Source organism: Bombina bombina, chromosome 1 (assembly GCF_027579735.1).
Source record: "Bombina bombina isolate aBomBom1 chromosome 1, aBomBom1.pri, whole genome shotgun sequence".
NCBI lineage: Eukaryota > Metazoa > Chordata > Amphibia > Anura > Bombinatoridae > Bombina > Bombina bombina.
The window spans coordinates 1,177,991,989-1,178,015,518 of NC_069499.1; the positions used below are offsets into that span (position 1 = coordinate 1,177,991,989).

Consider the following 23,530-nt stretch of genomic DNA (forward strand, 5'->3'; position numbering starts at 1 on the left):
GGTTGCTAGAAGCTTGTTCACTGGCATTTTTTCCCATTCCTGAAACTGTCATTTAAGGAATTTGATCAATTTTGCTTTATATGTTGTTTTTTCTATTACATATTGCAAGATGTCCCACGTTGCAACTGAGTCAGAAGATACTTCTGGAAAATCGCTGCCTGGTGCTGGAGCTACCAAAGCTAAGTGTATCTGCTGTAAACTTTTGGTAGCTGTTCCTCCAGCTGTTGTTTGTATTGAATGTCATGACAAACTTGTTAATGCAGATAATATTTCCTTTAGTAAAGTTCCATTACCTGTTGCTGTTCCGTCAACATCTAATACTCAGAGTGTTCCTGATAACATAAGAGATTTTGTTTCTAAATCCATTAAGAAGGCTATGTCTGTTATTCCTCCTTCTAGTAAACATAAAAAGTTTTTTAAAACTTCTCATTGTTCAGATGAATTTTTAAATGAACATCATCATTCTGATTCTGATAGTGGTTCTTCTGATTCAGAGGATTCTGTCTCAGAGGTTGATGCTGATAAATCTTCATATTTATTTAAAATGGAATTTATTCGTTCTTTACTTAAAGGGACACTGATCCCCAATTTTTTCTTTTGTGATGCAGATAAAGCATGCAATTGTAAGCAACTTTCAAATTTACTCCTATTATCAATTTTTCTTCGTTCTCTTGCTATCTTTATTTTAAAAAGAAGGCTTCTAAGCTAAGGAGCCAGCAAACTTTTGGTTCAGAACCATGGACAGCACTTTTTTATTGGTGCTGTCCAAACAGCAAGGACAACCCAGTTTGTTCACCAGAAATGGGCCGGCATCTAAACTTAGATTCTTGATTTTCAAATAAACATACCAAGAGAATGAAGAAAATTTGATAATAGGAGTAAATTAGAAAGTTGCTTAAAATTGCATGCTCTATCTGAATCGCAAAAGAAAAAAATTGGGTTCAGTGTCCCTTTAAAGAAGTCCTAATTGCATTAGAAATTGAGAATTCTGGTCCTCTTGATACTAAATCTAAACGTTTAGATAAGGTTTTTAAATCTCCTGTAGTTATTCCAGAAGTTTTTCCTGTTCCTGGTGCTATTTCTGAAGCTTCGGTTGATCAGATTTGCAAAGCAGCAACTTGGTCTTCTTTGCATACTTTTACTAAATTCTACCATTTTGATGTGTTTTCTTCTTCTGAAGCTGTTTTTGGTAGAAAAGTTCTTCAGGCAGCTGTTTCAGTTTGAATCTTCTGCTTATATTTTCAGTTTTTTTCATTATAAATTTTAATTTATTTTGGGTGTGGATTATTTTTCAGCGGAATTGGCTGTCTTTATTTTATCCCTCCCTCTCTAGTGACTCTTGCGTGGAAAGATCCACATCTTGGGTAGTCATTATCCCATACGTCACTAGCTCATGGACTCTTGCTAATTACATGAAAGAAAACATAATTTATGTAAGAACTTACCTGATAAATTCATTTCTTTCATATTAGCAAGAGTCCATGAGGCCCACCCTTTTTTTGTGGTGGTTATGATTTTTTGTATAAAGCACAATTATTCCAATTCCTTATTTTTTATGCTTTCGCACTTTTGTCTTATCACCCCACTTCTTGGCTATTCGTTAAACTTATTTGTGGGTGTGGTGAGGGGTGTATTTATAGGCATTTTGAGGTTTGGGAAACTTTGCCCCTCCTGGTAGGAATGTATATCCCATACGTCGCTAGCTCATGGACTCTTGCTAATATGAAAGAAATGAATTTATCAGGTAAGTTCTTACATAATTATGTTTTTTAGCTCAGCTTTATCTGTGGCTGACATTACTGTTCTCTCATCCTTTGTTGAACAGTTCGCATAAGCAGTTTCAGATTCTCAAGTATTTAACTCTGTTTATTTACTTTAGATGTATTCATTTAATTATGTTTACTATATCTATTTTTATGATTTCAAATATTTTGTATTATCTCTCTTGTTAAAATAATTTGTTTTGATTTCGATTATCTCCACTATTAAGAATCTTTCTTTCTCAGTGTACACTGTCATTTTTTTTAGGAGTGATTATGCCAGTTCCTTTCGCAGGAACAGGATTTGGGTTTCTATTCAATTCTATTCTTTGTCCCTAAGGAGAGAGGTTTATTCAGTCCATTCTTGGATCTGAAGACTTTTATATTGTTTTGTTAGTCTCAACTTCTAAGTTGGTGTTTATAAGGACTATTATGCCTTTTTGTTAAGGTAATTTCATGTCCACTCCATTTTTCACGATGTGTATCCTCATATTTTATTTCATTCAGACCACTTGTGGATTCTGAGATTTTCTTTTCTCTTGTTAAGTGTATCCAGTCCACGGATCATCCATTACTTGTGGGATATTCTCCTTCCCAACAGGAAGTTGCAAGAGGATCACCTATTAGCTCCTCCCCTCACTGCCATACCCTGTCATTCTCTTGCAACTCTCAACTAAGATGGAGGTCGTAAGAGGACTGTGGTGTTTTATACTTAGTTTATTTCTTCAATAAAAAGTTTGTTATTTTTAAATGATACCGGAGTGTACTGTTTATCTCAGGCAGTATTTAGAAGAAGAATCTGCCTGCGTTTTCTATGATCTTAGCAGAAGTAACTAAGATCCTTTGCTGTTCTCACATATTCTGAGGAGTGAGGTAACTTCAGAGGGGGAATAGCGTGCAGGTTTTCCTGCAATAAGGTATGTGCAGTTAAAATATTTTTCTAGGGATGGAATTTGCTAGAAAATGCTGCTGATACCGAAGTAATGTAAGTAAAGCCTTAAATGCAGTGATAGCGACTGGTATCAGGCTTATTAATAGAGATACATACTCTTATAAAAGTGTATTTTAAAACGTTTGCTGGCATGTTTAATCGTTTTTTACATATGTTTGGTGATAAAACTTATTGGGGCCTAGTTTTTTCCACATGGCTGGCTTGAATTTTGCCTAGAAACAGTTCCCTGAGGCTTCCAACTGTTGTAATATGAGTGGGAGGGGCCTATTTTGGCATTTTTTTGCACAGCAAAAATTACAGACACAGACATCCAGCTTCTTCCTGCATGATCCAGGACTTCTCTGAAGGGCTCAAAAGGCTTCAAAAGTCGTATTGAGGGAGGTAAAAAGCCACAGTAGAGCTGTAGCAGTTGTGACTGTTAAATGACAAAAACGTTTTTTTTTTTTTTTTGTTATTCCATTTTTGGTATTAAGGGGTTAATCATCCATTTGCAAGTGGGTGCAATGCTCTGCTAACTTATTACATACACTGTAAAAATTTTGTTAGTGTAACTGCATTTTTTCACTGTTATTTCAAAATTTGGGAAAATTTGTGTTTCATAAAGGCGCAGTAAAGTTTTTTTTATATTGCTTGTAAACTTGTCTTAAAGTGTTTTCCAAGCTTGCTAGTCTCATTGCTAGTCTGTTTAAACATGTCTGACACAGAGGAACCTACTTGTTCATTATGTTTGAAAGCCATGGTGGAGCCCCATAGGAGAATGTGTACTAAATGTATTGATTTCACCTTAAACAGTAAAGATCAGTCTTTATCTATAAAAGAATTATCACCAGAGGGTTCTGTCGAGGGGGAAGTTATGTCGACTAACTCTCCCCACATGTCAGACCCTTCGCCTCCCGCTCAGGGGACACACGCCAATTACATCAGGGACGCCCATAGCGATTACCTTGCAGGACATGGCTGCAATCATGAATAATACCCTGTCAGAGGTATTATCTAGATTGCCTGAATTAAGAGGCAAGCGCAATAGCTCTGGGGTTAGGAGAGATACAGAGCGCGCAAGTGCTGTTAGAGCCATGTCTGATACTGCGTCACAGTATGCAGAACATGAGGACGGAGAGCTTCAGTCTGTGGGTGACATCTCTGACTCGGGGATGTCACCCACAAAATTATTAGCAAGGAGTGGAATAGACCTGGTGTGCCCTTTTCCCCACCTCCTATATTTAGAAAAATGTTTCCAATAGACGCCACTACACGGGACTTATGGCAGACGGTCCCTAAGGTGGAGGGAGCAGTTTCTACTTTAGCAAAGCGTACCACTATCCCGGTTGAGGATAGTTGTGCTTTTTCAGATCCAATGGATACAAAATTGGAGGGTTACCTTAAGAAAATGTTTATTCAACAAGGTTTTATTTTACAGCCCCTTGCATGCATTGCGCCTGTCACTGCTGCGGCGGCATTCTGGTTTGAGGCCATCCAGACAGCTCCATTGAATGAAATTATTGACAAGCTTAGAACGCTTAAGCTAGCTAACTCATTTGTTTCTGATGCCATTGTTCATTTGACTAAACTAACGGCTAAGAATTCCGGATTCGCCATCCAGGCGCGTAGGGCGCTATGGCTTAAATCCTGGTCAGCTGACGTGACTTCAAAGTCTAAATTACTCAACATTCCTTTCAAGGGGCAGACCTTATTCGGGCCTGGCTTGAAGGAAATTATTGTTGACATTACTGGAGGCAAGGGTCATACCCTTCCTCAGGACACGGCCAAATCAAAGGCCAAACAGTCTAATTTTCGTGCCTTTTGAAATTTCAAGGCAGGAGCAGCATCAACTTCCTCCGCTTCAAAACAAGAGGGAACTGTTGCTCATTCCAGACAGGCCTGGAAACCTAACCAGTCCTGGAACAAGGGCAAGCAGGCCAGAAAGCCTGCTGCTGCCCCCAAGACAGCATGAAGGAACGGCCCCCTATCCGGAAACGGATCTAGTGGGGGGCAGACTTTCTCTCTTCGTTCAGGCGTGGGCAAGAGATGTTCAGGATCCCTGGGTGTTGGAGATCATATCTCAGGGATATCTTCTGGACTTCAAAGCTTCTCCTCCACAAGGGAGATTTCATCTTTCAAGGTTATCAGCAAACCAGATAAAGAAAGAGGCATTCCTAAGCTGTGTGCAAGACCTCCTAGTAATGGGAGTGATCCATCCAGTTCCGCGGACGGAACAAGGACAGGGATTTTATTCAAATCTGTTTGTGGTTCCCAAGAAAGAGGGAACCTTCAGACCAATCTTGGATCTAAAGATCTTAAACAAATTCCTCAGAGTTCCATCATTCAAAATGGAAACTATTCGGACCATCCTACCCATGATCCAAGAGGGTCAGTACATGACCACAGTGGACTTAAAGGATGCCTACCTTCACATACCGATTCACAAAGATCATCATCGGTTCCTAAGGTTTGCCTTTCTAGACAGGCATTACCAATTTGTAGCTCTTCCCTTCGGGTTGGCCACTGCCCCGAGAATTTTTACGAAGGTTCTGGGCTCACTTCTGGCGGTTCTAAGACCGCGAGGCATAGCGGTGGCTCCGTATCTAGACGACATCCTGATACAGGCGTCAAGCTTTCAAATTGCCAAGTCTCATACAGAGATAGTTCTGGCATTTCTGAGGTCGCATGGGTGGAAAGTGAACGTGGAAAAGAGTTCTCTATCACCACTCACAAGAGTCTCCTTCCTAGGGACTCTTATAGATTCTGTAGAGATGAAAATTTACCTGACTGAGTCCAGGTTATCAAAACTTCTAAATGCTTGCCGTGTCCTTCATTCCATTCCACGCCCGTCAGTGGCTCAGTGCATGGAAGTAATCGGCTTAATGGTAGTGACAATGGACATAGTGCCATTTGCGCGCCTGCATCTCAGACCGCTGCAATTATGCATGCTAAGTCAGTGGAATGGGGATTACTCAGATTTGTCCCCTCTACTAAATCTGGATCAAGAGACCAGAGATTCTCTTCTCTGGTGGCTTTCTCGGGTCCATCTGTCCAAGGGTATGACCTTTCGCAGGCCAGATTGGACGATTGTAACAACAGATGCCAGCCTTCTAGGTTGGGACGCAGTCTGGAACTCCCTGAAGGCTCAGGGATCGTGGACTCAGGAGGAGAAACTCCTCCGAATAAATATTCTGGAGTTAAGAGCAATATTCAATGCTCTTCTAGCTTGGCCTCAGTTAGCAACACTGAGGTTCATCAGATTTCAGTCGGACAACATCACGACTGTGGCTTACATCAACCATCAAGGGGGAACCAGGAGTTCCCTAGCGATGTTAGAAGTCTCAAAGATAATTCGCTGGGCAGAGTCTCACTCTTGCCACCTGTCAGCGATCCACATCGCAGGCGTAGAGAACTGGGAGGCGGATTATCTAAGTCGTCAGACTTTTCATCCGGGGGAGTGGGAACTCCATCCGGAGGTGTTTGCTCAACTGGTCCATCGTTGGGGCAAACCAGAACTGGATCTCATGGTGTCTCGCCAGAACGCCAAGCTTCCTTGTTACGGATCCAGGTCCAGGGACCCGGGAGCAACGCTGATAGATGCTCTAGCAGCTCCTTGGTTCTTCAACCTGGCCTATGTGTTTCCACCGTTTCCTCTGCTCCCTCGACTGATTGCCAAAATCAAACAGGAGAGAGCATCGGTGATTCTGATAGCGCCTGCGTGGCCACGCAGGACCTGGTATGCAGACCTAGTGGACATGTCATCTCTTCCACCATGGACTCTGCCTCTGAGGCAGGACCTTCTAATACAAGGTCCTTTCATCCAAATCTAATTTCTCTGAGACTGACTGCATGGAGATTGAACGCTTGATTCTATCAAGGCGTGGCTTCTCCGAGTCAGTCATTGATACCTTAATACAGGCTCGGAAGCCTGTCACCAGGAAAATCTACCATAAGATATGGCGTAAATATCTTTATTGGTGTGAATCCAAGAGTTACTCATGGAGTAAGGTTAGGATTCCTAGGATATTGTCATTTCTCCAAGAGGGTTTGGACAAAGGCTTATCAGCTAGTTCTTTAAAAGGACAGATCTCTGCTCTGTCTATTCTTTTGCACAAGCGTCTGGCAGAAGTTCCAGACGTCCAGGCATTTTGTCAGGCTTTGGTTAGGATTATGCCTGTGTTTAAAACTGTTGCTCCCCCGTGGAGCTTAAACTTGGTTCTTAAAGTTCTTCAGGGAGTTCCGTTTGAACCCCTTCATTCCATTGAAATTAAACTTTTATCTTGAAAAGTTCTGTTTTTGATGGCTATTTCCTCGGCTCGAAGAGTCTCTGAGTTATCTGCCTTACATTGTGATTCTCCTTATCTGATTTTTCATTCAGACAAGGTAGTTCTGCGTACCAAACCTGGGTTTTTACCTAAGGTGGTTTCTAACAGGAATATCAATCAAGAGATTGTTGTTCCATCATTGTGTCCTAATCCTTCTTCAAAGAAGGAACGTCTCTTGCATAATCTGGACGTAGTCCGTGCCTTGAAGTTTTACTTACAGGCTACTAAAGATTTTCGTCAAACATCTGCCCTGTTTGTTGTTTACTCTGGACAGAGGAGAGGTCAAAAAGCTTCGGCAACCTCTCTCTCCTTTTGGCTTCGGAGCATAATACGCTTAGCCTATGAGATTGCTGGACAGCAGCCCCCTGAAAGGATTACAGCTCATTCTACTAGAGCTGTGGCTTCCACCTGGGCCTTTAAAAATGAGGCCTCTGTTGAACAGATTTGCAAGGCTGCGACTTGGTCTTCGCATCACACATTTTCAAAATTTTACAAATTTGACACTTTTGCTTCTTCGGAGGCTGTTTTTGGGAGAGAGGTTCTACAGGCAGTGGTTCCTTCCGTTTAATCCTGCCTTGTCCCTCCCATCATCCGTGTACTTTAGCTTTGGTATTGGTATCCCACAAGTAATGGATGATCCGTGGACTGGATCCACTTAACAAGAGAAAACATAATTTATGCTTACCTGATAAATTTATTTCTCTTGTAGTGTATCCAGTCCACGGCCCGCCCTGTCCTTTTAAGGCAGGTCTAAATTTTAATTAAACTACAGTCACCACTGCACCCTATGGTTTCTCCTTTCTCGTCTTGTTTCGGTCGAATGACTGGATATGGCAGTGAGGGGAGGAGCTATATAGCAGCTCTGCTGTGGGTGATCCTCTTGCAACTTCCTGTTGGGAAGGAGAATATCCCACAAGAAATGGATGATCCGTGGACTGGATATACTACAAGAGAAACAAATTTATCAGGTAAGCATAAATTATGTTTTTATTACTATAATCTGTTATTTACACAAGTGTTTATTATGTTTGGAACACTTTTTTGGGGTTTTATACGCCTGGCATAATTTTAGACACCTAATTTGGCTTAGGAAGGCCCCACAACTCCGGAGTGAAGAGGGAGGGGGCCTCATTTTCGCGCCTCAGTTGCGCAGTTCTTTTGCAAGACAGCTTCATGCAGCTTCACATGTAGAGTCCAGAGATTGCAGGAGGACTACAGGAAGGCTTATTTTCGTTCCAAAACTAATCCCAAAGGAAGGTAGGGCCACAGCAGAGACTGTGGCATAGTGCTGTAGTGTGTTAAACTGGTGGCCTGCTTCAATTTGCTCAAGTTTGGCCAATAAGGGGTTAATTGTCTTGAAACTTGGTGTGCAATCATTTCAAAGCATTAGGATCATATGGTGAAAATTTCATAAAGATTGGATGTTTTTTTGCGATTTGGTAAAAAAGTGTGTGCTTTTTATTATTTAAAGGCACAGTACCGTTTTTTCAAAAAGTGTATTTTTTTGTATTTGAGTGCTATCTAAGTCTGTCTAACATGTCTGAGCCTACAGATAGACCCTGTTCTATGTGTTTAAAAGCCATGGCGGTACCCCCATTGCATTTGTGCTTAAAGTGTGCTAAGGTATCTAAACATTTTAATGACCATGCAGTGACACTTAAAAATGAAGCCCAAGCTGATTCTTTGACGGAAGGTAATGAGGATAGTCCTCCTTCCTCTCCCCATGTGTCGACACCATTTACGCCCGCGCAAGCGTTGCCTAGTACCTCTAGTGCATTGTGCCCTATTACTTTACAGCAATTTGCAGCAGTCATGGATAATTCCCTTGCGGCATTTCTATCCAAACTGCCAGTTTTTCCAAAGAAGCGTGATAGCTCAGTTTTAAGAACAGAGGATGAGCAATCAGAAGCTTTGGATGATTTATCTGTTGTACCCTCACAACACTCTGAAGTGGCAGTGAGGGAGGGTCTGTCCGAGGGAGAAATTTCTGACACAGGAAAAGTTTCTCAGCGGGCCGAGTCAGATTCCTTAGCGTTTAAATTTAAGCTGGAACACCTCCGCGTCCTGCTTAAAGAGGTTTTAGCTACGCTGGATGATTGTGACCCCATGGTGGTCCCAGAAAAATTGTGTAAAATGGACAGGTTTTTAGAGGTCCCTGTATACACTGATGCGTTTCCGATCCCGAAGAGGGTGGCGGATATTGTGACTAGGGAGTGGGAGAGACCAGGTGTACCTTTTGCCCCCCCCCCCCCCCTTTCTTTAAGAAAATGTTCCCCATAAATGACCCCAGGCGGGACACGTGGCAGACGGTCCCTAAGGTAGAAGGAGCAGTTTCAACACTTGCTAAGCGTACAACTATATCAATAGAAGACAGTTGTGCTTTTATAGACCCTGTGGATAAAAAATTGGAGGGTTTGCTTAAGAAAATGTTTGTTCAGCAAGGTTTCCTTCAGCCAATTGCCTGCATTATTCCTGTAACTACTGCAGCGGCTTTTTGGTTTGAGGCGCTGGAGGAGTCGCTCCAGAGGGAGACTTCATATGACGAAGTCATGGATAGAATTCATGCTCTAAAGCTGGCTAATTCTTTTATCACTAATGCCGCTTTCCGATTAGCTAAGTTAGCGGCGAAAAATTCAGGTTTTGCCATTATGGCGCGAAGAGCGCTTTGGCTCAAATCATGGTCGGCTGACGTGTCGTCCAAAACAAAGTTACTAAACATTCCTTTCAAGGGAAAGACCCTTTTTGGTCCCGAGTTGAAAGAAATTATCGCGGATATCACTGGGGGGAAGGGCCATGCCCTCCCGCAGGATAGACCGTTTAAGGCCAAAAACAAGGCTAATTTTCGCAACTTCAGAAGCGGACCTGCTTCAACCTCTGCTGCTGCAAAGCAGGAGGGTAACTCTTCACAGCCCAAAGCAACCTGGAAACCCTTGCAGGGCTGGAACAAGGGTAAACAGGCCAAGAAGTCTGCGCCTGCTACCAAGACAGCATGAAGGGGTAAGAGATGTTCCAGATCCCTGGGCATTAGAAATTGTTGCTCAGGGGTATCTTCTAGAATTCAAGGACTCTCCCCCAAGGGGAAGGTTCCACATTTCTCGTTCGTCTTCAGACCAGACAAAGAAACGGGCGTTCTTACGCTGTGTAGAAGATCTTCTAAAGATGGGAGTGATACACCCAGTTCCAATTGCAGAACAAGGACTGGGATTTTACTCAAACCTGTTTGTAGTTCCCAAAAAGGAAGGAACTTTCAGGCTAATCCTGGATCTAAAAATTCTAAACAAATTCCTCAGCGTTCTATCTTTCAAAATGGAAACCATTCGGACAATCTTGCCGATGATCCAGGAAGGTCAGTATATGACTACCGTGGATCTAAAGGATGCGTACCTACATATTCCTATCCACAAAGATCATCATCAGTTCCTAAGGTTCGCCTTTCTGAACACTCATTACCAGTTCGTGGCCCTTCCTTTCGGGTTGGCCACCGCTCCCAGAATTTTCACAAAGGTGCTAGGGTCCCTTTTAGCGGTACTAAGACCGCGGGGCATTGCAGTAGCACCTTACCTAGACGACATCTTAATACAGGCGTCGTCTTTTCACAGAGCCAAGGCTCATACGGACATTGTTCTGGCCTTTCTAAGGTCTCACGGGTGGAAGGTGAACGTTGAAAAAAGTTCTCTGTCCCCGCTCACAAGGGTTCCCTTCCTGGGAACACTAATAGACTCGGTAGAAATGAAAATCTTTCTGACAGAGGTCAGGAAGTCAAAACTTTTGAATACTTGCCAAGTTCTTCATTCCATTTCTCGGCCTTCTGTGGCTCAGTGCATGGAGGTAATCGGTTTAATGGTTGCGGCAATGGACGTTGTCCCTTTTGCCCGAATTCATCTAAGACCAATGCAACTGTGCATGCTCAAACAGTGGAATGGGGATTATGCAGATTTGTCTCCTCAAATACAAATGGACCAGAAAACCAGAGACTCTCTTCTCTGGTGGTTGTCTCAGGATCACCTGTCTCAGGGAATGAGCTTCCGCAGACCGGAGTGGATCATTGTCACGACCGATGCCAGTCTGTTAGGCTGGGGTGCGGTCTGGGACTCCCTGAAAGCTCAGGGCCTATGGTCTCGGGAAGAATCTCTTCTCCTGATAAACGTTTTGGAACTGAGAGCGATATTCAATAAGCTCCAGGCATGGCCTCAACTAGCGGAGGCCAAATTCATCAGATTTCAGTCGGACAACATCACGACTGTAGCGTACATCAATCATCAGGGAGGAACAAAGAGTTCCCTAGCGATGAAGGAAGTAACCAAGATCATCAAATGGGCGGAGGATCACTCCTGCCATCTATCTGCAATTCACATCCCAGGAGTAGACAACTGGGAGGCGGATTTTCTGAGTCGTCAGACTTTCCATCCGGGGGAGTGGGAACTCCACCCGGAGGTTTTTGCTCAGCTGACCCAGCTATGGGGCATTCCAGAATTGGATCTGATGGCGTCCTGTCAGAACACCAAACTTCCCCTTTACAGATCCAGGTCCAAGGATCCCAAGGCGGCATTGATAGATGCTTTAGTAACGCCTTGGTCATTCAGTCTAGCTTATGTCTTTCCACTGTTTCCTCTTCTCCCTCGGCTAGTAGCCAGAATCAAACAGGAGAAGGCTTCGGTAATTCTGATAGCGCCTGCGTGGCCACGCAGGACTTGGTATGCAGACCTAGTGGACATGTCATCGGTTCCACCATAGAAACTGCCATTCAAGCATCCAAATCTAGTTTCTCTGCAACTGACTGCTTGGAGATTGAACGCTTAATTCTATCTAAGCGTGGGTTCTCTGAATCAGTTATAGATACTCTGATCCAGGCCAGAAAGCCTGTCACCAGGAAAATTTACCATAAGATATGGCGGAAATAACTTTGTTGGTGCAAATCCAAGGGTTACTCGTGGAGTAAGGTTAGGATTCCAAGGATATTGTCTTTTCTCCAAGAAAGATTGGAGAAAGGTTTGTCAGCTAGTTCCTTAAAGGGACAGATATCTGCTCTGTCTATCCTGTTACACAAGCGTCTGGCAGCTGTACCAGACGTTCAGGCGTTTGCACAGGCCCTAGTTAGAATCAAGCCTGTCTATAAACCTGTGGCTCCTCCATGGAGTCTAAATTTAGTTCTTTCAGTTCTTCAAGGGGTTCCGTTTGAACCTTTGCATTCCATAGATATTAAGTTATTATCTTGGAAAGTTTTGTTTTTGTTAGCTATTTCTTCTGCTCGAAGAGTTTCTGAATTGTCTGCTTTTCAGTGTAATTCACCCTATCTGGTGTTCCATGCAGATAAGGTTGTTTTGCGTACCAAACCTGGTTTCCTTCCAAAAGTGGTTTCTAATAAGAATATTAACCAGGAAATCATTGTTCCTTCTCTGTGCCCTAATCCAGTTTCTAAGAAGGAACGACTGTTACACAATCTTGATGTGGTTCGTGCTTTAAAATTCTATTTAAAGGCAACTAAAGATTTCAGACAAACATCATCCTTGTTTGTTGTCTATTCTGGTAAGAGGAGAGGTCAGAAAGCGACTGCTACCTCTCTTTCCTTCTGGCTGAAAAGCATCATCCCATTGGCTTATGAGACTGCTGGACAGCATCCTCCTGAACGAGTTACAGCTCATTCCACTAGAGCTGTGGCTTCCACATGGGCTTTCAAGAATGAGGCTTCTGTTGAACAGATTTGTAAGGCAGCGACTTAGTCTTCACTGCATACATTTGCCAAATTTTACAAATTCAATACTTTTGCTTCTTCGGAGGCTATTTTTGGGAGAAAGGTTTTGCAAGCAGTGGTGCCTTCCGTTTAGGTTACCTGACTTGTTCCCTCCCTTCATCCGTGTCCTAAAGCTTTGGTATTGGTATCCCACAAGTAAGGATGAATCCGTGGACTGGATACACCATGTAAGAGAAAACAGAATTTATGCTTACCTGATAAATTACTTTCTCTTACGGTGTATCCAGTCCACGGCCCGCCCTGGCAATTAAGTCAGGTTCAAATTTATTTTTGTAAAACTACAGTCACCACTGCACCCTATAGTTTCTCCTTTTCCTCCTAACCGTCGGTCTAATGACTGGGGGGGCAGAGCCTGAGGGGAGCTATATGGACAGCTCTGCTTTGTGCTCTCTTTGCCACTTCCTGTAGGGATTGAGAATATCCCACAAGTAAGGATGAATCCGTGGACTGGATACACCATAAGAGAAAGTAATTTATCAGGTAAGCATTAATTCTGTTTTCTCTTGTAAGGTGTATCCAGTCCACGGGTTCATCCATTACTTGTGGGATATTCTCCTTCCCAACAGGAAGTTGCAAGAGGACACCCACAGCAGAGCTGTCTATATAGCTCCTCCCCTAACCCCCACCTCCAGTCATTCTCTTGCAACTCTCGACAAGATAGGAAGTATCAAGAGATATGTGGTGACTTAGTGTAGTTTTACCTTCAATCAATAGTTATTTTTAAACGGTACCGGCGTTGTACTGTTTTACTCTCAGGCAGAAATTAGAAGAAGAATTCTGCCTGGAGGTTTGATGATCTTAGCGGTTTGTAACTAAGGTCCATTGCTGTTCTCACACATAACTGAAGAGTATGGGAAAACTTCAGTTGGGGGAACGGTCTGCAGATTACCTGCTTTGAGGTATGTTCAGTATTTTTATTTCTAGAGAGATGAATAAGTTCTAGAAAATGCTGACAGAGCCTTGTGTATTTGAGGTAAGCTAGATGCAGTGATTTAACAACGACTGGGATCATGCATACAAAACAGGGTAATACTCATGTTAATACTCGTACTACTTAGGGACAAAACGTTTTACATGCTTCATAAATAGGACGTTTTTTCTCTGAGGGAGATAAGTCTTTATTTGGGGCCTAGTTTTCCACATGGCTAGTTAGATACTCCTAGGAGTATTTTCTTAAGGCACCTCTGACATCCAGTACATGGTGGGAGGGGCCTATTTTCGTGCTCTAGATGCGCAGTTTTCCTTCAGACTGAGACATCCATCTTCCCTAGCGGAGTCCTCTGGCATCTGAGGACCATTAAAAAGGGTTTATTTCTGCACAAAATCGTATTTGAGGGCAGGTAGGAGCCTCAGCAGAGCTGTGGCAAGGTGCTCAACTGTCTTTTACCGGTGGTTGATAATGGTAGCGGCAATGGACATAGTTCCTTCCTAACAGTAAGTGGCAAAGAGAGCACACAGCAGAGCTGTCCATATAGCTCCCCCTCTAGCTCCACCCTCCAGTCATTCTCTTTGCCGGCTCTAAGCAATAGGGTCTCTCTCGGAAGGGTATAGTGAATGTGGTGGTAGATTTGTAGTTTTTGTTCTACAAGCAAAAGTTTGTTATTTTTAAATGGTACCGGTTTGTACTATTTACTCTCCAGCAGAAAAGGGATGAAGATTTCTGCAGAGAGGAAAATGATTTTAGCATGTTGTAACTAAAATCCACTGCTGTTTTAACACAGGACTGAGGAGTACAAGAAAACTTCAGTTGGTGGGAACGGTTTGCAGATTAGGCTGCAATAAGGTATGTTCAGTCATTTATTTCTAGACAAGACTGTGATAATGCTAGAAAAGGACTGATAAGATCCCCATGAGGGAAGGGTAAGCTTTATTCAGAGACTAAGTATGTAATTACAAGCTTACATTACAGGGCTAATTTATGCTGGTTGACACTTTTTTATGGGTTGACACTTTTTTATGGCAAACGGTTTTTACTCATTTTTGAGACACTTAGAAGGTCCTTTTGGGTTTCTTTCAGGGGTTGTTACCCACATGGATAATATTATAACTCCTAGGAGTGTTTCTTTAGGCCTCACAGCACCGGAGTATGGTGGGAGGGGCCTAATTTCGCGCCTCAGATGCGCAGTTAGATGGACTAGATCTTCAGGCTGTGTTCACATGGTGGCTCCTGCTACAATTTGAGGACCCATAAAAAGCTTTTTCCCCATAAATCCGACTCCTAAGGGAAGGTAGGGCCACAGCAGAGCTGTGGCAAGGTGCTAAATTTGTTTTAACCGGTCTGTTAGCTTACTATTGATCTGGTTTGGGCATTAAGGGGTTAATCGATTTTTTTCTAGTTTTGCAATCTTACCAATGCTTTAGATACATACTGTGAAAATTTCAGAAAGTTTGGTGCATTTTTCACTGATTTGGAAAATTGTGTGCCTTTTTTATTTCTTAAAGGCACAGTAACGTTTTTTTTGCAAAGTTAAAACTCTTAACTACTTGCCGAGCTCTTCATTCCATTCCTCGGCCATCTGTAGCTCAGTGCATGGAGACAATCGGATTAATGGTAGCGGCAATGGACAATAGTCCCTTTTGCACGGATACACCTCAGACCACTGCAACTATGCATGCTCAAACAGTGGAATGGGGATTATGCAGATTTGTCTCCTCAAATACAGTTGGACCAGAGGACCAGAGAGTCTCTTCTCTGGTGGTTGTCTCAGGATCACCTGGCTCAGGGAATGTGTTTCCGCAGATCATCGTAACGACCGACGCCAGTCTGTTGGGCTGGGTTGCTGTCTGGGACTCCCTGAAAGCTCAGGGCTTATGGTCTCGGGAAGAAGCTCTTCTCCCGATAAACATTCTGGAACTGAGGGCGATATTCAACGCTCTTCAGGCATGGCCTCAGCTAGCTGCGGCCAAATTCATCAGATTTCAGTCGGACAACATCACGACTGTAGCTTACATCAACCATCAAGGGGGAACAAGGAGTCCCCTAGCAATGATGGAAGTAACCAAAATAATCAGGTAGGCGGAGGATCAATCTTGCCACCTCTCGGCAATTCACATCCCAGGAGTAGACAACTGGTAAGCGGATTTTCTAAGTCGTCTGACTTTTCATCCGGGGGAGTGGGAACTCCACCCGGAGGTATTTGCCCAGCTGATTCAGCGATGGGGCACTCCAGAATTGGATCTGATGGCGTCCCGTCAGAATGCCAAACTTCCTCTTTATGGGTCCAGGTCCCGGGATCCACAGGCGGCGTTGTTAGATACTCTAGCAGCGCCTTAGTCCTTCAATCTGGCCTATGTGTTTCCACCGTTTCCTCTCCTTCCTTGTCTGGTTGCCAGAATCAAGCAGGAGAGGGGTCGGTGATTCTAATAGCGCCTGCGTGGCCACGCAGGACCTGGTATGCAGACCTAGTGGACATGTCATCCGTTCCACCATGGACTCGGCCAATGAGGCAGGACCTTCTACTTCAAGGTCCTTTCAAACATCCAAATCTAATTTCTCTGCGTCTGACTGCTTAGAGATTGAACGCCTAATTCTATCTAAGCGTGGGTTCTCTGAGTCGGTTATTGATACCCTGATTCAGACCAGAAAGCCTGTCACCAGGAAAATCTACCATAAGATTTGGCGAAAATATCTTTGTTGGTGCGAATCCAAGGGTTACTCATGGAGTAAGATTAGGATTCCCAGGATATTGTCCTTTCTCCAAGAAGGATTGGAGAAAGGATTATCAGCTAGTTCCTTAAAAGGACAGATATCTGCTTTGTCTATTCTTTTACACAAACGTCTGGCAGAGGTACCAGACGTTCAAGCGTTTAGTCAGGCTTTAGTTAGAATCAAGCCTGTTTATAGACCTGTGGCTCCGCCATGGAGTCTGAATTTAGTTCTTTCAGTTCTGCAAGGGGTTCCGTTTGAACCTTTACATTCCATAGATATTAAGCTTTTATCTTGGAAAGTTTTGTTTTTGGTAGCTCTTCTGCTCGAAGAGTTTCAGAGTTATCTGCTTTGCAGTGTGACTCACCTTACTTGGTGTTCCACGCAGATAAGGTAGTTTTGCATACCAAACCCGGTTTTCTTCCTAAGGTTGTGTCTAATAAGAATATTAATCAGGAAATTGTTGTTCCTTCCCTGTGTCCTAATCCTCCTTCGAAGAAGGAACGTTTGTTACACAATCTTGATGTGGTTCGTGCTTTAAAGTTCTATTTATAAGCAACTAAGGATTTTAGACAAACAACTTCATTGTTTGTAATCTATTCTGGTAAAAAGAGAGGTCAGAAGGCGACTGCTACCTCTCATTCCTTTTGACTGAAAAGCATCATCCGTCTGGCCTATGAGACTGCTGGCCAGCAACCTCCTGAAACAATTACTGCTCATTCTACCAGAGCAGTGGCTTCCACATGGGCTTTCAAAAATGAGGCTTCTGTTGAACAGATTTGTAAGGCAGCGACTTGGTCTTCGCTGCATACCTTTTCCAAATTTTCCAAATTCAATACTTTTGCTTCTTCGGAGGCTATTTTTGGGAGAAAGGTTTTACAAGCAGGTGGTGCCTTCCGTTTAAGGTACCTGTCTTGTTCCCTTCCTTCATCCGTGTCCTAAAGCTTTGGTATTGGTATCCCACAAGTAAGGATGAATCCGTGGACTGGATACACCTTACAAGAGAAAACAGAATTTATGCTTACCTGATAAATTACTTTCTCTTGTGGTGTATCCAGTCCACGGCCCGCCCTGGCTATTAAGTCTGTAGTTTAAACAAAAAGATCTACCTGTCACCACTGCACCCTATGGTTTCTCCTTTTTCTTCCTAACCTCCGGTCAAATGACTGGGGGGTGGAGCTAGAGGGGAAGCTATATGGACAGCTCTGCTGTGTGCTCTCTTTGCCACTTCCTGTTAGGAAGGAGAATATCCCACAAGTAAAGGATGAATCCGTGGACTGGATACACCACAAGAGAAAGTAATTTATCAGGTAAGCATAAATTCTGTTTTTTATCATCTTCCATTCTTTTAGTTATAATGCTTTGTATTCAGTTTTTGGATATTTCCCAGAGAGAGTCAAAATAACTAGAAATTAGCACCATAATATAAGCAATTTCTATAGATTTGCTCATATCCTTGGATAATTGGTTTCCTCCTTGCTCTACTTTTGGGCTTTTATATGGACATCACAAGGAGTAGGAGGACAGAGTGCAAACGAGCCACCTTTTATGTATGTAGTGAGTGAAGTTGATAGTTTTGTCCATGACCCTTTTGAGAGGGGAACGAGATATAGAAAAAATTGCTTATTTTGATAATTTATGCTGTTTCTTGTAGCAACATTACAAGCAATTTTAGCTGGTAATGTTTTGTATAATTTGCATTATTATATTTAATGTACTGAATAGAACAAAATTAACTGTCTCTTGTGACTAAGTATTGTTTGCACAACTTAAAATTAATGTTGCAAGTTTTCAGGTTTATAGGATGCATGAGGTTTCACCTTGTAGAAAGTATTTTTTAGCTGCATATTCCATGAACTTTAATGTGATTTTATTATAGGAAGAAGCTGAAATCCAAGCAGAACTTGAACGTCTTGAGAGAGTCAGGAATTTGCACATTAGAGAACTAAAAAGAATACATAATGAAGATAACTCACAGTAAGGAAGCATATTTTACTTTAATTTGCTTAGTAATCCTGTGTGTCAGGAACATTAAGAACATTAAATACAGTAGAATTGCATAATCTATAAATGCATAATTAAGACGCAAAAGCACTTAGTCTGTATTACAAATTATTTTTTTATTTTATTTTGCTGACAAATGTCTTATTTCCATTACCTTTCCTCCTGTGTCATGTGATAGCCAACAGCCAATTAAAACGATTCATATACATATATACTTTAAATTCTTGCACATACTCAGTAGGAGCATGGAAGTGAATTAAAAAGTTGTTTAAAAATGTATGTTGTCTCTGATTCATGAAAGTTTTCTTTAAAGGGACATGAAACATAATTTTTCTTTCATGATTCAGATAGTTCATACAATTTGAAACAGCTGTCCAATTTACTTCTGTTATCAGATTTGCTTCATTCTTTTAGTGTCCTTAGTTGAAAGAACATCAATGTATTTCTGGGGGCTAGCTGCACACATCAGATCGGCCAGTGAAAACACATATGCAGCCACTAAACAACTAGCATTGTGCTCCTGAGCCTACCTAGGTATGTTTTTGAACAAAGTATAACAAGAGAAAGAAGCTAAGTAAATAATAGAAGTAATTTTGAAGTAGTTTAAAATTGCATGCTCTATCTGAATTGTGAAAGAAAAAATGTGAGTTTCCTGTCCCTTTAATGCTTCTCGGGTTTTGGCATAATCAACTGTGTCCACAATTAAGTAAATGTGTTATGCATATTTACTCAAGTTTTTGATTTCAGTGTTTTTATATATATATATATATATATATAGATAGATATATAGATATATAGATATATATATATATAACACTGAAATCAATGACACACACACACAAAATAGTGCAGATTTATGTAGTTAATCTACATATATATGTGTGTATGTCTGAATATAACTTTTATATTACAGAAATATTAAAATTGACAGATTTTAAAACCTACTTTATAAACTGTTAAGATATAAATGTACAGTGTATTGAGCGATTATTTCTTCTACAAGATAAGACGAGTCCACGGATCTCATCCTTACTTGTGGGATATTATCCTCCTGCTAACAGGAAGTGGCAAAGAGCACCACAGCAGAGCTGTATATATATATAGCTCCTCCCTTCCCTCCACCTCCAGTCATTCTCTTTGCCTGTGTTATAGTAGGAAGACATGGTAAAGTGAGTTGTTAGTTTTAGTTTCTTCAATCAAGAAGTTTTTTATTTTAAATGGTACCGGTGCATTCTATTTTACTCAGGGGGATATGGAAGAAGATTTCTGCCCTGAGGTTGATGATCTTAGCAGTTGTAACTAAGATCCACGCTGGTTCCCACAAGACTTCTGAAGGAAACCATGAGACATCTTCAGTGTGAAGACCGGTTTCATGCTACAAGCAGCGTTAAGGTATGTGCAGCCTTTTTTATTCTGAGGAGACTTGGTGTATCAGAACTGGCTGGCATTATTTCCCTGTATGGGAATGGGGTAAGCAGTAAATCATATTTTATAAGAGGGGTATTACTGGAGTCCCTATATTATATTTTTCATTAGTTGACTTTATTTGGGCATTATGTGACATGGGAGACAATGAAAAAAAGACGATGTTTTACGTTTTTTATTTTGGCATTTAAACTTGTTTGTTTTATGTTTGAGGGGTTGTATACTGTGTGTACATTAACTTTGGTTCAAAACCGCATTCCCATGCGGTTTTTTTCGGGCCTACTCCGACTTTGACCTTAAGGGGCGGGGCTTATTTTTGCTCGCTCAGATGCGCACTTCCTTCAGGCTAAGCAGCAGCAAGCAGTAACTCGGTGGCTCCTGGACTGTGTAGCTGGTCTGAAGGGTTGGAAACTTGTTTCAAAGTACCATGGGGGCAGAGGTGCAGAGGGTATTTTTAACTATCTTTTGACTAGTTGTTGATAAAAGTACTTTTAAGCCTTATTTCTGCCCTTGCTCCTGGGTGCAGTAATTTTTGGATTAACCATCGATATTTAGTTAAATTTGGGGATAATTTAACGTTAATTGAGCATTTTGGAAAACTTGTTCACTTTTTCTTTTCTTAAAGGCACAGTGCATGTGTTTTCAAATGTTTATTTTATGCAATAAATAAGTGTTTAAACAACTTTTGTGGTATTACTAGTCTGTTCAACATGTCTGACATTGAGGTTTCTAATTGTTCTATGTGTTTAGAAGCTATTGTGCAACCCCCTCTAACATTGTGTAACTTTTGTACTGAAAGGGCCTTACAATGTAAAAAGCATATTTTAAATAAAGAAAGTGTGCCTAAGGATGATTCTCAGTCAGAGAATTCTCTCCAAGTGTCACAACCTTTAACGCCCACACAAGCGACGCCAAGTACTTCTAGTGCTTCTAATTCCTTTACTCTGCAGGAGATGGCTGCAGTTATGTCAACTACCCTTACAGAGGTATTGTCTAAATCAGTTATTTTTAACCTTTATTTTGCCGTGGCACACTTTTTTACTTTAAAAAAATACTGTGGCACACCACCATCCCAAAATTTTTAAAAAATCACACATTGTAGCCTAATACAGCATATATATATTTACACATACACACAAACACACACATACTGTATGTATTGTGCTGTTATGCCATGCCTCCTACAAACTACCCCTGCACTGGGAGTAAAAACAAGCAAAGTTTAAAAAATATGTCACACTGTTGTCAGTCTGCTGTGGCACACCTGAGGATCTCTCATGGCACACTAGTGTGCCACGGCACACTGGTTGAAAAACACTGGTCTAAATTACCAGTGTTGCAGGGTAGGTCAGGTATTATTGTAAATACTGAATCCTCTGATGCTTTATTAGCTATTTCTGATGTTCCCTCATAGTGCTCTGAGTTGGGGATCAGGGAATTACTGTCTGAGGGTGAAATTTCTGATTCAGGGAATGTTTTGCCTCAGACAGATTCAGATGCTATGTCATTTAAATTTAAGCTTGAACACCTCCGCCTGTTACTTAGGGAGGTTTTAGCGACTCTGGATGATTGTGATCCTATTAATATTCCTCCAGAGAAATTGTGTAAAATGGATAAAGATTTGGAAGTACCTACTTACACTGATGTTTTTCCAGTTCCTAAGAGAATTTCGGATATTATTAGAAAGGAATGGGATAGACTAGGTATACCGTTTTCTCCCCCTCCTAATTTTAAGAAAATGTTTCCCATATCAGATACCATTCGGGACTCATGGCAAACGGTCCCTAAGGTAGAGGGAGCTATATCTACCCTAGCTAAGCGTACTACTATACCCATTGAGGATAGTTGTGCTTTCAAGGACTCTATGGATAAGAAATTAGAGGGTCTACTTAAGAAATTATTTGTTAATCAGGGGGTTTCTTTTACAACCTACTGCTTGCATTGTTCCAGTAACTACTGCAGCAGCTTTTTGCTTTGAGGCTTTAGAAGAGTCTCTTAAGGTTGAGACTCATTAGATGACATCTTAGATAGAATTAATGCTCTCAAACTAGCTAATTCTTTCATTACTGATGTCGCTTTTCAAATTGCTAAATTAGCGGCAAAAAATGCAGGATTTGCTATTTTAGCACGTAGAGCATTATGGCTCAAATCTTGGTCTGCTGAACTATAAATGATGACCCCCCCCCGCTTCTTCTTCTTCCACAAAGCAGGAAGGGAATTTTACCCAATCTAAGTCAGTCTGGAGACCCAATCAGAACTGGAATAAGGGTAAACAATCCCAAAAGCCCACTGCTGGTCCTAAGACAGCATGAAGGGGTGGCCCCCGATCCGGGACCGGATCTAGTAGGGGGCAGACTCTCTTTGCTCAGGCTTGGGCAAGAGATGTTCAGGATTCCTGGGCACTAGAAATAGTGACCCACAGTTATCAATTGGAATTCAAGGATTTTCTCCCAAGAGGGAGATTTCATCTTTCAAAATTATCTGCAAACCAGATAAAAAGAGAGGCGTTCTTACGCTGTGTAAAAGACCTTTCTTCTATGGTAGTAATTTCTCCAGTTCCAAAATTGGAACAGGGACAGGGGTTTTACTCAAACCTATTTGTGGTCCCCAAAAAAGAGGGAACGTTCAGACCCATTTTAGACTTCAAGCGTCTAAACAAATTTCTAAGAGTTCCATCATTCAAGGTGGAGGTTACCAATGATCCAGGAAGGTCACTATATGAATACCGTGGATTTGAAGGATGCGTACCTACATATTCCAATCCACAAAGATCATTGGTTTCTAAGGTTTGCCTTCTTGGATAAACATTATCAGTTCGTGGCTCTTCCTTTCGGGTTTGCCACAGCACCCAGAATCTTCACAAAGGTTCTAGGGTCTCTTTTGGCGGTTCTCAGACCGCGAGGGATAGCGGTGGCGCCTAATCTGGACGATATTCTGATTCAGGCGTCAACATATCATCTGACAAAATCTCACACTGACACAGTGTTGTCTTTTCTGAGAACTCATGGCTGGACGGTGAACATAGTGAAGAGTTCACTTGTCCCACAGACAAGGGTTCCTTTCTTGGGAACTCTGATAGACTCGGTAGCCATGAAATTATTTCTGATGGAGGTCAGAAAATCAAAGATTCTGAATACTTGCCGAGCACTTCAGGCCATTCCTCGGCCATCAGTTGCTCAGTGTATGGAGGTAATTGGATTAATGGTAGCGGCAATGGATATCGTTCCGTTTGCTCGGTTTCATCTCAGACCACTGCAACTGTGCATGCTCGGACAGTGGAATGGGGATTATGCGGATTTTTCTCCTCAGATAATTCTGGATCAAGAGACCAGAAACTCTCTTCTTTGGTGGTTGTCGCCGGATCATCTGTCCCAGGGGACTTGTTTCCGCAGACCCTCGTGGGTGATAGTGACAACAGATGCCAGCCTTCTGGGCTGTGGTGCAGTTTGGAACTCCCTGAAGGCTCAGGGTGTTTGGACTCAAGTGCAGTCTCTACTTCCAATCAATATTCTGGAACTGAGAGCAATATTCAATGCGCTTCTGGCGTGGCCTCAGTTGGCTTCGGCCAAATTCATCAGATTCCAGTCGGACAACATCACGACTGTGGCATGCCTATGTCAATCATCAGGGGGGAACAAGGAATTCCTTAGCGATGATAGAGGTATCCAAGATAATCAGTTGGGCAGA

General features: G+C 42.0%; 1 protein-coding gene across 1 annotated transcript in view; it reads left to right on the top strand.

Annotated features, from left to right (window-relative positions):
• The window catches only part of LOC128663856 (serine/threonine-protein kinase tousled-like 2), an 894,029-nt gene that overhangs the window by 633,301 nt on the left and 237,198 nt on the right, over nucleotides 1-23,530 (top strand). The window contains exon 15 of the mRNA XM_053718402.1: nucleotides 18,294-18,391. Coding sequence (XP_053574377.1) covers nucleotides 18,294-18,391 — 98 coding nt within the window. The remainder of the gene's footprint in view (nucleotides 1-18,293; nucleotides 18,392-23,530) is intronic.